This window comes from Cololabis saira, chromosome 10 (assembly GCF_033807715.1).
Source record: "Cololabis saira isolate AMF1-May2022 chromosome 10, fColSai1.1, whole genome shotgun sequence".
In the NCBI taxonomy this organism is placed as follows: Eukaryota; Metazoa; Chordata; class Actinopteri; order Beloniformes; family Belonidae; genus Cololabis; species Cololabis saira.
Window position 1 is genome coordinate 33270002 of NC_084596.1, and position 13884 is coordinate 33283885.

General features: G+C 40.9%; 1 protein-coding gene across 1 annotated transcript; it reads left to right on the forward strand.

The window, feature by feature from the left end:
- The first annotated feature begins 1957 nt into the window (after window positions 1-1957).
- On the forward strand, window positions 1958-4728 carry LOC133452234 (serine/threonine-protein kinase pim-1-like). Its single transcript, XM_061731453.1, has 8 exons — window positions 1958-2021; window positions 3027-3323; window positions 3454-3548; window positions 3624-3671; window positions 3783-4004; window positions 4106-4283; window positions 4363-4536; window positions 4628-4728. Exons 1-8 carry the CDS (start codon window positions 1958-1960, stop codon window positions 4726-4728), a joined length of 1179 nt encoding a protein of 392 aa, XP_061587437.1.
- The last annotated feature ends 9156 nt before the right edge of the window (window positions 4729-13884 follow it).

A 13884-nucleotide genomic window follows, 5' to 3' on the forward strand; every position in this document is an offset into this window, starting at 1 on the left:
TTTTATGTTTATGATAGCTGATGCTGATGTCACCGCCACCGCCATTCTTCAGTAGGATTATGGAGCGTTGAGGAGACAGGATTGTCAAAGCAGGTAAGATGAGGTCAGGCTGATGGGATGATCAATGCGAGGTCAGCAACAGGCCCACGGGTAGGAGGTTAGCAGTGCGAGTGGTAGGATGGTGGACGCGAGGACTCCAGATGGAGTCCAAAGTGTTGAGATGGTAAAGACAGCAGATACAGCAGGCAAAGAGCTGCAGCAGCAGCAGCAGCTGTAGCAGGAGCAGCAGCAGCACTAGAACTGTAGCAGGATTAGCAGTAGCAGCAGAGCTGTAGCAGGAGTAGCAGTAGCAGCAGAGCTGTAGCAGTAGCAGCAGAGCTGTAGCAGGAGCAGCAGAGCTGTAGCAGTAGCAGCAGAGCTGTAGCAGGAGCAGCAGAGCTGTAGCAGGAGCAGCAGAGCTGTAGCAGTAGCAGCAGAGCTGTAGCAGGAGCAGCAGAGCTGTAGCAGTAGCAGCAGAGCTGTAGCAGGAGCAGCAGAGCTGTAGCAGGAGCAGCAGAGCTGTAGCAGTAGCAGCAGAGCTGTAGCAGTAGCAGCAGAGCTGTAGCAGGAGCAGCAGAGCTGTAGCAGTAGCAGCAACTACTGTTGTTAGGATTGTTGAACTAGACACCCACAGTCAAAACCAGATTTTCCACATATCCATAGATTTGAGTATTTGGGTCCAGCCATAGTTATTTTTTCACTTAGGCTAGACGTAGCAACCCACTTCCAGTGATGTTAAGCCAGGATAGTTGAGGTTTCATCAGACTGGGTCGTTGGATGCACAAATAAGAGAGCATAAAGGAGGCACATTACGGTTGTCCGATTCCAGTCCTCCAGGCCAGCTGTCCTGCACGTTTCAGATTGTTTCCCTGCTTCAACATATATATGGTTCATATACAGGGACATATACAGGGACATAGAACTTGGCATGGCAATAATAACTCAGGGATCTGCTGCTTTATACTCAGGTTTACCACAATATATATTTATACTGCGTAAAATTATTACTATTAATTTTTGTAACTTCAAAATATGTCAAGATATTTTGATGTCTTATAACGAGGGCCAAGACTGCTGCTACAAAAATAAGTGTCTCTTGCATTCATTGTTGAAGTATGTTTAAGCATGTCTGTTACTTTATACTGCTATCATGTTCGAAATAAACATCTTTGAAATGAATTGAATGTGCAACTAAAAAGTAATCGAAGTTCTTTGGCTGACGGCTGGAGGCTGACTCCAATAATGTGTCAATATTCACTGATTCATGTTAAAAATGTCCAACTTTACAACAGAGATGAACATATTTACAGTCTGGTTCAAAAAATAGTTTGGGTCTCCACAGATAGATTTCATCTCCATGACATTTGAGAGGTTTGCTGTCTGTTAACTTTGCTCTGTTTCATTTTAAAATGCAAATTTTACAAATAAAACCATTTTCAGATATGATACTGCTACAGGTTGGGGGCGCGACGGCATCAAAGATGGTCATGGTCTTAATGTGTAGTTGTAAGAGAGGAAATCATAACCAAACCAAATTGGTTTGGTTAACCAATCCCAACGAACCCCCCAATGAAGTCCTTTATTTTGAAAGACTATATGTGATGATGCTTCATTGTTGTGAAAGATTCAGTGTTTGACAGAAAATGAACCAAAATCATCATTATTTTTTCTCCTTCTGGGAAGTTTGAGACTTTTTCAAAAACCATAATTTTTCTACCACCAGTGTGCAGCAGGTGATGTTGGAATGATTTCTCCTTGTTGTTGTTGTCTCTTTGTGATGTAATAGAACTAAATTGCATCACAGTGGAATCACTGAGTTCCAAAACCAACTGTTCTGTGAGCCACATTTACATTTGAGCTGAACTTCTGGATACCAGCAGTGACGTTTCAGTGTGAATTATTCCTGTTCAAGATAAACATGAATAACTTGGTTTTTGAGTCGTTCGACGTCCGTTATCCTCCAACCTCTGAGAGAGATTCAGGTGACACATCTGCCGGTTTTCATGCAAAAACCTTCCTGTTTACTCTGTGTTAGTCTGTATTGGTGTATATGTTTAAACTTAACTAGAAAATATTAGTAAAACAAATATTTTTACATATTTTTTTTACTTTAAACTAAAGATTTTCAGTTTTTTAATAATCATTGTCTTTGTTATTCTATAGGAAACTAGTTTTTTTCTCTTTTATGTCAAGAAACACACTTTGTTAAAACTCACTGAACGCTGCTGAAAACTGTATATATAATGACATATATGTATAATGACATATATTTGTGTTTATACTGTGTTACTTGCTGTGAAACAAGAGTTTAAGACTCAGAACAGGTAAAAAATACTTATTTATGGGTGGTTTTAGCAGGTTGATGCTGATCAGAATAGGTAGTGAATCAAAACTTAGAGAAAAGTGTTGAAACCAAAGTAAAAAAACATTGTTGACAAACAGTATTCACATTTTGTTTATATAAAAAGCTCATTGCCAATATGCTGTTTACTTACATATACTCACAGGTTTTTGTGGGGGGTTTTGTTGAATATTTTTTCAGTGGAAAATTAATTTAAATAAGAGTCTGAGTCGGTAGTGAATCAAAACTGAGAGAAAAGTGTTGAAACCAAAGTCAAAAAACACTGTTAACAGACTTATATTCACATTTTGTTTATATAAAAAGCCCATTGCCAATATGCTGTTTACTTACATGTACTCACAGGTTACTAACTTGTTGGTTTTTTGTTGATTTTTTCAGTGGAAAATTAATTTAAATACATTTACCGGTAAAATGAACATTTCACTGCCAAACCTTTTTGAAGTTATGATAAACATAGTTATTCATATTCAGCCAAGAACTTAACACATACAGTTAATGATTATTGCATATAACTGTAATAATGCAGAACCTTAAAAAAGAGATATATCCAATATTAACTCTGATGTCAGAACTGCAGGTTTTACTACATGTATCCAAGTTAATATCAGCTTCTTTACCTTTTCAGAGGGCGGTGGCAGCACCACCAAACCCATCATCGTCCTCCAGGAGGATGACAGGGTTCCTGCCACTAAGAGGAAGGCCAGCAGGCCTCCACACGCCCCTGGAAAGAGGTCCAGGGATACAGGTGAACCCGCTGCTGTCTCAGCAGAGACCGTCAGGGAGAGGGAGAGGGAGAGCTGTACCGAGCGGCTGTCGACCACAGAGACCCCTGGTAGCTGTGATGTCCAGCCAAGCTCCAGCAACCCCTCAACCCCCCGACAGGACAACGGGAACACCTACATGTCAGCCTCAGAGAGCAGAGGTACATTCATGGTGGTCTGAAGATACATGAAAGAACTTTTACTGTCATGTTTAGCTCACCACCTATCCATCTATACACATGGAGGGGTTCTTCACTCTTGTAGTAAATGTGTCCGTGTTTGTGTCTGCAGCACGTTTTGAAAGAAAGTACCTGCAGCTTCAGATTCTCGGGGAAGGAGGCTTCGGATCAGTTTATTCTGGGAGAAGAAGAGCTGATAATTTCCCAGTAGGTATCACACCTCTCTTCTCAAGCCTCATGAGTACCGACTCTATCTGACACACTGCTGACTCTGACCTTCAGGTGGCCATCAAACACATCCCTAAAAAGACTGTTGAGACTCGACCAGTGGTGAGCAGTCTGATCCTCAGTTTTGTTCTCCCGTTACGTTGTTGATGATCAAGAAGTCACACATATGAAACTGCATCTACTTCATCATCTGTTTTGTTCCTCACATTTAAGTTCCACCTTGGGAAGGTGCGCCAGGTCCCGCTGGAGGTGCTGCTCATGATGAAAGCAGCAGGCCGACCGGCTTCAGCGGGGAAATCTGCAGTCGTGTCGTTCTTGGACTGGTATGACCTGGAGCAGGAGGTTCTCCTGGTCATGGAGAGACCAGTTCCCTCCGTGGACCTGTTCAATTACATCCTGAACAACGGTGGTCCCCTGCAGGAGGACACGGCTCTGGTACTGAAGCTGGGTGGAAACCTGCTTTGTTGAAGCTTCCACGGAGACAGGAACCAGCTCCTCCTGCAGCTCTTTAACCCACGTGTATCTCCGTGTTTCAGAGCATCATGAAGCAGCTGGTGAATGCAGTCCTGCACATGCACTCCAACAGAGTCTTCCATCGTGACATCAAGTCAGAGAACATCCTCATACAGACCGGCTCCGACGGTCTTCGAGTGAGGATCATAGACTTCGGATGTGGGTGCGTCTTGACTGACGGAGCTTACCGCAAGTTTGCAGGTACGTCTGACTCCCGTTCTCCGTTCCTCTGCTGATCTTCGTGCCTGGTCCTTAACTTCTCCTTCCTCCTGACTTGTAGGAACCCCTGACTTCGCGCCTCCAGAGTTGTACATGTGTGGGGGCTACGAGGCCGGCCCCACCACAGTCTGGCAGTTAGGTGCTCTGCTCTACGAAATGCTGGATGGACTTCCCCAGTTTACCACCACAGAGTTCATCTGCGACAGCATTAGATTCAGCAGTGAGTTGTCGCGCGGTGAGAGAAGGCTGTTTTTGGGACGATCCAAATCTCCTAGGAGTAAGTGAGAGTATTTCCTGATCCGTAATGTTTGTGACCTCTCTTCCAGGCTGCCTGGACCTACTGAATTTGTGTTTGGTTTTGGACCCTTCGGAGCGGGCCACCCTGGAGCAGCTGCAGCAGCACCCCCGCATAAGACACTCAGCCTGATTCACCTCCCCTGAGCTGTGGACTGAACACACTTTTTACTGTACATATACTGTTCTTTTTACAGTCTATTTTATTTTTTACTATTCTATTGTATTTATACATATTCTACTTTTTTACTTTATTTCGACTTACTGTATTTTGACGACCATACGGCGTGCCGTGTGGAAAGGCGCACCCTCAGTTTTGTGTGTCATTTCTGTATTTAAAACACACACACGGCGCACCGACCGAAAAGGCCCTCTCACCACTCCGTACTGCCTTTAATTTAGTTGTGCCCTGTATAATGACAATAAAAGTCTTAATCTGAATCTGAATCTGTCTCTGATATTTCCAAACTAGTTTTGATACTAGAACTCCATCTCCAGTTATGAAACTGGCTATTTAAGTATTTTTATTGTGTGATTTATGTCACTGAGTGCATGATTATGAATATATTGCAGTTTCAACAATCGCCCCTCACTGCTTATTTCTAAAGAATCCGTTCATCCAACATAGTCTATGAAAAAACTGTTTACCATTTAGCTACCAATAAACGAGGACGAGGACCACTGCACCAGTCATATAACGAGAAAGCACTGAACAGAAGTCATACTAGTTTCCTGGAACTAAAAACTGCACAAAAAACAAGTCAACGCCTGGCTAACTTCGCTTCCTACGCTTTAGCCTCCATTAGCATCTGTTAGCAGTGATGCTAACAGACAAAGATCAGCTGGTCCACTAAGATTACTAAGTTAACAAAACTTGGAGCTGTAAAAATGTTTATTTTCACTCTAAAGCTGGACATTTGGGAGATTGTCTCCCTTTTGGAGCCTCCAGTTGTCAGTGGAGCAACAAGAGCCTCAACCTTGAAGTTACATGGTCGGCACTTCAGCGATTACCTGAAGAGGTCAAGGCAATGCAAGTTCAGAAAGATGCAGGACAACTTGGCTGCAGGAGCCGGCTGTTCTGGGGCTGCCAGAAGAAACCAACGAGCTACAAGCCTTCACCAGTTAGCCCAACAAACCAACTGGTTCATTTGTAAATGAAGGTGGTTTCTGCAAGATGTTGATTTGAGCTTTGAACCCTTCCAGGCCAACTCAAAGCCAGATTGTGGTGGTCTGTTTATATATATGTGTATATATATATATATATATATATATATATATATATATATATATATATATATATATATATATATATATATATATATATATATATATATATATATATATATATATATATATATATATATATATATGTATATATATATATATATATATATATGTATATATGTATATATATATATATATATATGTAGTATAGCACAGTACAACAACTAAATGATTCAAAGTACTTTAACGGTCATGCGGTCAGAAAGTGTATGTCACATTAAGACCAGAATCATGCAATTTAGTTGCAATGCTGCATATCTGTAGGAAAACTACAAACAAACACAAAGAAAAAAGCTAGTGAAGGCAATAGTAAGAAAGTTAGGCAAAGCTGAAGTCATATCCTGAGAGCTATGCATCCTATCCTGTAAGATAGATTTTACTGCATAACTTTTACCTTTTACCTTTTTTCTTTGTGGTGTAAAACTTGCAGTTATCCAAATAAAAAGTGTTTGTGTTGACACTGGCTAAAGTTCATCTTTAGGCTAACAGGAGATCTAAAGTTGAGAAATGACAAGAATAAAAGTATGTGGAGCACTAAAGAAGACTTGATGTTTTAGGTATTTCAGCCGATATCTTTAAAAGACTATTTATTTTGTTTTTCATTGTGGTTATATGAATGTATTGTATATTACAACCAACAACACAAGCCTTTTGTTCAGTTATAAAATCTACCCTGTAGACTGACCATGAAAACAACTTAAGTAACGTACCAGAAATAACAGTGTTCAAGTTATACAACAGCACATCGTCCACCACATCACAGTTCCGTTTGTGCTTAGTTAAATAACATCTAAATAACATCTAGCGGCACAGTTTTCATTGTATAAACAAAAAGACAAGAAGACAAAGAAGAAAAATAAGAGATATTAAAAGGAAATATCTAGAGGAACATCTGGGCAGCTAATAAGGCTAATATTCAGTCAGTCAATGTTCCTCAGCGTAAAACCGACTTTGAACGTCACACAATATTGTCAAAAATTCTGAGAATCTGAAGAAATCTCTGTGTACCCAGGACAAGGCTGGCCCTCACTTCTGGATGGTCATGATTTCCAGGTCCTCGGGTGTATTAAAAACAAACATGGTCCAGTAACATGAAACCAATACATGGGCCCAGGAAAACTTGCAGAAACCACCAGTAAATCCGTTTGCTGTAAACCATCCACGGCTGCAGGTTCAAACTCTTGAAACCATAATGAAACCTGATGCAGCAGGATGGGTGGATGCTCAGGGCCAAAGCTGAGATAAAGTGACAAACTGATGAGAAATGGAAATTTAAATGTTTTTTTGGGGGGAAACATAGACAATGTGTTCGTTGAACTTAAGAAGAGCGGCGCCACATGAGTTTTTATCAGTGGTCCGTTCAAAAGGTTGCATCTCTGGCGGTATGGGGTGCATTAATGCCTGTGGATGAGGCAGCGTACATATTCTACGTATCTGGAAGGGAAGCATAAATGCTGACTACAATATGCAAGTTTATACTGAAAAACAAATGCTCACATCCAGACAATCCTAAAACACATACTGCATTGATTACAAACCATGGCTGATAGAAGAGACCATGAACTGAAATGCCCGCAGACCTTGAACAAACACCCGGAGAATCATGAACCAAGCAACCAGCGAATAAGTCCCGGGACTGCTGAGCTATATTTAAAAAATGTAAGACATTTTACTCCCATAAAATTCAAAAGTACCCTCTCTTATTTATTTTTTAAGATGGTACATTTCCTCACTTTCAACATATGATTCATTTTTTATGATCTGCTGTAAATTAAATAAGGGTTTAGATTTGGAAATCATTATACGTCTTTAATTGAAATTTTACAGAGTCCCAACTTTTTTGGAACAAGGGCTGTAAATATAATGTGAAGGAGCCGGAGGTCTGAGCTTCAGAGGTGTCCACGCCGTTCATCGACTCCACAGACACGCAGAGGAAAAGGGAACCAAAGATGAAGCATCAAAGAAATCCATTTGCAATTTAAATGGAAATGTAATGAGTCCGCGGTGGCAGTGAATTAGCCAGCTGATCGATTGATCACGTCAGGGACAAATAGGTAAACAAACATATCCATTAGCCTCCTGCTCCACCTCTTCCCTCTGCTCCCTGCTGAGGAAAAGTGCTAAACGATCACTGAGAGGTGAGCTGATGGTGTGTGTCTGTCTCTGGGAATGTCTGCCAGTGGATCTAGTGGAAGTAGTGTTGACAGCAAACACGGTGTTTTCATTCAGAAAATAACACACTAACTCACTAACGTATGCAGTTTACACAAATGTAAACACACTAATGCCAACAATTGCATACCCCACTGTGATCGTCCTGCCCCGCTCGTTACACAGATACTTGGGCCCAGCAAGACTCCATTCAGAGGCAATGGAGGGAGCAGATTTGGAGAAGGGGGAGGAGGGAGGGGCAAGGCCTCCACTCAAACAAGGAGCAGGATAACGTGAAAGGTGGAAGGACGAGTGAAGACGTTGCCAAAGAGCTGGGAGCTGGAATCAGACCCGCGGCGTCCCCTCACCCCAGTCGGCCCGAGTGGGCTGAAGAAGCAGCAACGTCAGTCACGTGCTTCGGCACTGACACAATTCCCAGTTTATCCCACTGGATTTTTCTGATTTCTGGAACAGACTTTTCATTTTTTTTGAGAAGTTGATACCTGAAAACACCGAGCTGCATCCATCAGTCTCAGGTGCACGCTGCTCTTTGTACTTAAATCCAGTTTCACAACAAAACATCAAATAGTCACCATGTAGAGATGGCTGAATTTGTGCTGATCGATACGTTGTGCATTTGTTTTCTTGTGTGTGTGTGTGTGTCTATGTGTGTGTGTGTATATGTATGTGTATATGTGTGATGTCCCTGCGTTTCTTAATTCTGACTATGACCGTTTTAAATCCAAACAAACAGCCAATGAAATCAGCTTAAAACAAAAAAGAATGAAGGAATGAATGCATTTTTAAATTATAGTGTGATAGAAGGTCAGTTGCTGATATTTTATGGCAGTAAATCCATCATCAAACCTGTTCAGGCTCCAAAAATGAACTATTTCACACCAACCCAGAAGCAAAACACTATATTTTATCTGGTTCACTCAAACACAACCTACTGTGTAACTGTACTTACCTGCGTAACGTTCATGAGGACTTTATAAACGTGTAAATGCAGTTTTATTCTTTTCTGGACGTGACAAGGGTGAACTTTCTACTTTGAGCACTTTACCTTAGTTAAGTTGACACCATGAAACTGTTCATGTTAGACTTTTTGTCCCTGGTAAATAAGTACAGAAAAATACAAATAAAATCCTTGTTATTAATATAATTCCTCCTCTCCTTTCCAAGAGGTTAACGCTCTTCAATCATCTTCTTTCTAACTGAAAAGGATCAAACGATTGTGTCACCAGGTCTGCTGCGTGGCAAGATGGCGACCCTTGAGTGCACAAACGTTCACGTTTCACACCCGTGGCTACAGCACCCGGGTACCTGTCCTAGACTTCATGAATACATTATTTACTAATGTTAACACATCAACAATCAGACAATAATTTATTTATTCAATCAGTAATCATTATGGCGGATTTGAGTCAAAAGGTGAAAAACAGGTCTGATAAGTAATTTATTGACTTTGATAGGCTTTTCAAATATCTACAATATGAATATGATGAATGAAGCTACAAAAGTGGTCGACACTCAAACTGATTTTTATATAATTATTGATTATTAACTGATATAATTTTTTGAACTTTGCAGTGGCACACATGCTTGGCGCGGGGAAGACGTTGCTGGAGACAGCAGGGCACCGAAGCTTATACATTTCTATCAGGAGTTATTTCATGCAGGCTGCCTGTTCAACGAACAGAAAAAAATGCTGCCATCTCCGGTTCCTAAAAAGGAGAGGACATTACCCTTAGCTTTGGAGGGCAAGGACACCCGGCAGAGCAACTGGGAGATTATTACATCCCTGCATGCACTGCAGTTCGCTGTGTGAAAGGTCTCTTTTGGTGTGGCACAAATACAACAAGACAGAAACGCACACATAAGAGAGCGATTACTGCAGATGTACGTTCTTCTACATGTAGTTGCCGTATATAGCCCCCTGACACCGTACACGTGGGACTCAGGGATGGAAATTGTAGTCAACCCCTAAACATGACATGCAAGTGAACAAAAAAAAAATTAAAACCAGCTTATGACAAAACAGCAGGTTAATACACGATCAAATGAGAGAAAAAACAGACCCGGGCAAAAAAAAGGAGCTTTTTGAAGAGGACCATTTGTAAAACAAGGAGTTTAAAGCCAGATTATAGGCCAACAATGACACAATCCCTTATGTTCATTCCTGTAATACGCTGTGAAGAAGAGGATTTATAGTTTATTGTGGTGGAATGCATCACGGCTGCCTCTTTAGGAAACATTTTCCTCCTCTTGGAGCCAGGTGCAATCCTTGCACGGAGGATTCAGGGATGCCTCCAGCCAGCTGCTGATCAGCCTTTTAATGGTTCAAGTATTATGAGTGATACCACCAGAGGGAAAATCCATTCAATCCAGTCTAAAGCGTTTCCTCCACACTTTGGCGCAGAGTGACGCGTGCTTTAGTTGGCTGCTCGCTGGATCTTTCCCAGACTTCTCTCTGTCTCTCCTGGTCCGAGTTGGATTGCATTGGATCGTCTTAATTATCTCTCCTGACTAAATTGTCCCAACTATTTGCTTCATTAGCTCTGTTTTAGCTCTATTAAGAAAGAATGGTGCCACAGAGGAGAAGGTAATTGAGGGTGTTAATGAAGGCATCACGATGAGCAGCAAGCTGAAAGTGGCATGAAGGAGAGGGAAAACCCCAGCGGTCCAACTTCTACCTCTGTAACTCTGCAGGCGCTCTGTCTGGGAAATCCAGTTCCAGATTAGGGCCCGGTTGTCTGATGTGACGCTGATACAGTGGGGTTTTCTGTCATAAATACAGATGTTTGAGAGGAAGTGAAGACATTCCAGCTGCATGGAGGGGCTTTGGCTCCACGCACCTATTTTATTAATTGTGAAAAGATCCTAGATAGAGGTAACACAGGAACTGGAATAATACTCTCACTGTCCTTATTCTGTAAGATCACAGCTCTGGATGTTAGAAGGAGTTTTGGGAAGAACCAAGTTTAAGAGGACAATTAACAGATGAAACTGCTTACTTTACCACCATCAATAAATAAAGAAGTACATGTGCAACAAACGCAAACATGTGAAGTCTCCTCCCATCCTATAGTTTCTTTCTTACAAACAATGTGACACTGGAGATTCTGTCTCCAGTTTTAAAAATGGTACATTTAATATTTGATTGTATCATTTAAAAGTCTTTTGGGACATTTTTGAAACAGGGACTTTGCAGTCATAGTAAATGAAGAAAAGTCTAAAGCAGAAACTTTCTAATGTTTGCGTTGCACAGGAAAGGTTAAGAGTCAATCACACCTCCAGTTTCAATCATGTGCTACAATTACTGTTCAAATAGAGCTTTAACCCTTGAAGAGATCAATAAATCTGACATCTTAATTCTAGAGGGTTAATGGGAAATATGAAAGGCCCTTTTTTAATGTGTAACATTTTCTTATAAATGTTCATAGCATGTAGGTTTGCTAAAGTTACCAAATGTGGTTCTTTACTGTGTAAAGGGATGAAGAAAAAAATAAGAAAAGACTGAAGTTGATTGTTCTTTTGATCTTCCCCTGGATGTCAAAACCAAAGAAACTTAAAGAACGATGTAAAAGGGCTTTTTGTGCAACACTACCTTTTTATTTATACTTTGATCAATAAACCAGGATTTTTTTCACTTTAACATCCCATTCTGAAGATTGATCTCAACACGTCTGCATTGGTATGATGAACGTGTTTCCTTCTGATCAAATATGGACCGGGTTTTCCAGCGAGAACGGCGCTGACAGTAAACACCAGACATGGGAGGGCTTGTCAGTGTTACTTACCTCTTCCAGGAAACTTTGACCCTCGCTGAAAGATCTTCTCCAGTTCAATCCAAGAGTGTGAGACTTTTTTTTTCTCCTTTAACAATCTCTTGTTTTCTCTCTTTTTTCCTCCCCTATTCTCTGCCACTCTGAGTTTTTTCCTCTTTTTTTTTCAACACATAGGTGGATTAAGGCAGAGGGGCTTTTGTTTAGATAAAGCGAAGGATTAGGGAGAGATTTGCCCCCATAAAGTTGTGGGCTTGATGGGCCTTTTATCCCTGCATGTCCCTAAAGCTGTGTTGCCTCTGGATTAAGACTATACAATGGAGCCCCTTGTGCAAAGGGATCCGGGCCAGAGAGGGAGAAGGAGAGAGAGAGGTAGGAAAGAAGGCAAGGAAAAGAAATGAGACAGAGGGATTGAGACAAGAGAGAAAAAAGAGGGCAAGAAGAAAGAAAGAAGGGGATGGAAGGAGAGAAAAGGAGTTGGAATTATCCAGCTTTTAGAGGAAACTGACAGGTTGAAAACTTTTAGAGGAAGGATTTCGGAGGAGATTCTGAGATACTGTCAAAAATAAAAGGGATTTCAGGAGGGCTCAGAGGTGTGGCGCTGACAAGAGACCGCAACAGCGTTGCTGCGTCTTTAAATGCATTCATCTAATATATTTTTTTTTTAAAGGAAAAAGGAATGGGAGAGCAGGTTTTACTGTGGAAGTGCTGCTAATAAGGTGTCTAAGAGGTGGCTCCTGGCAAATTGCTTTGTTATTCTTGTCAAAAAGGTCCCCTGCAAGAAGTCGATTTTAAACTACACATCAAAATGATTAATTGCTGTGGGATGAACAGATGCTGAAATACCCTTGAATAGTGGATGGGAGACTGAGGCTTGCTGGACTGCAGAGCTAATGTATTCATGAAGTTGCAGAAACATCATTAAGAATATTAATTAGCTATTAAAGGGCAGAATCCAGTGTATTAAAGATTGTTTTTTGTTCTCAAGCAAAAGGCTGAAACAAGGGGAATGGGTTTACTTTCAAATATAAAATATGAATCAATAGGTCCATCGTTCAAACTCCAATGATGTCAGAATGTCCGGCAGATATTTTAAACAGATGTAGACTTTTAAAAAGGAGATCAGTAACAGGCGTTGTGAATTTCCCCTGATCTGGGGGTCATTGTTTGTCCACAGACACTCAGCGACGCACGGCTGTGTACAGTGGTAAGGGGAGCTGCTTTTTGGCGTTTAAGCCCATCAGATGCGCTGGACAGCTCTGGTCGCTCTAAGGAGCTTTAGGTGGAGAGGCGCTGAGAAGAAACTCTTTCTCGCTTTAATTGCTTTAGAGACGGTCCTCACAAAGAGACACTGGCCAGATTTACCTCCCGTTTAAGTTCTTATTTCCATTGGTTCACAAGTTAATCCTCTTTCTTTCTCAGACATCGGAGAAAAACCCGAGTGATGGGAGCCTATACCAGGGCGAGAGAATCACAGGGACACGAATTTTTCCAAGCAGGAAAAGGAGAATATTAGAAAAAAAAAATTGAGGGTAGGGAAATAGTGATTTTAAAGGGAAGGCGCACTTGGGACTTTTTTTTTTTTTTTACTCTATCAAGAACACAGATTGAGGTAAAACCCACAATATTAAAGGAAAATATTAAAACTGTATTTACTAAGATTTAATTTAATCGTTCATAACGCCTTTTTATTTATCATGTTACAGGTTGCAGCAGATATATCAAGGAGCATTTATTAAAAGTCCAACCATTTACTTTTTTGTCATTCTATTCTAAGGATTATAGGCTAAAATAAAATATAATATAATAATAACATTTGTTAGTGGCGTTTTCACTGATCTCTCATCTATTGGGTCACCTCGTCAGTCACCGCCGTAACTCAAGGTGACCCACGCAAACTTTGCGATAAATTGTCCACCTGGCCGCCCTTATTTAAATATGCTTTAAGACGCATTGACATTCATATTCTGTCTTTCATTCAATATTTTGTCCACTGTTCAGATTCGTTTGGGGGAGAAACATGTTCAGAGATAAAATGGGCCAAGCACTTTCTCAGACACTCCCAA

Bases quoted from the DNA above. Each gene is read 5' to 3' on its own strand.
- LOC133452234 (XM_061731453.1), top strand. From the start codon at position 1,958: ATGAATAACTTGGTTTTTGAGTCGTTCGACGTCCGTTATCCTCCAACC. The intron at 2,022-3,026 runs GTGACACATCTG...TTACCTTTTCAG, and splicing joins AACCTCTGAGAGAGATTCAG to AGGGCGGTGGCAGCACCACC. The intron at 4,005-4,105 runs GTACTGAAGCTG...TCCGTGTTTCAG, and splicing joins TGCAGGAGGACACGGCTCTG to AGCATCATGAAGCAGCTGGT.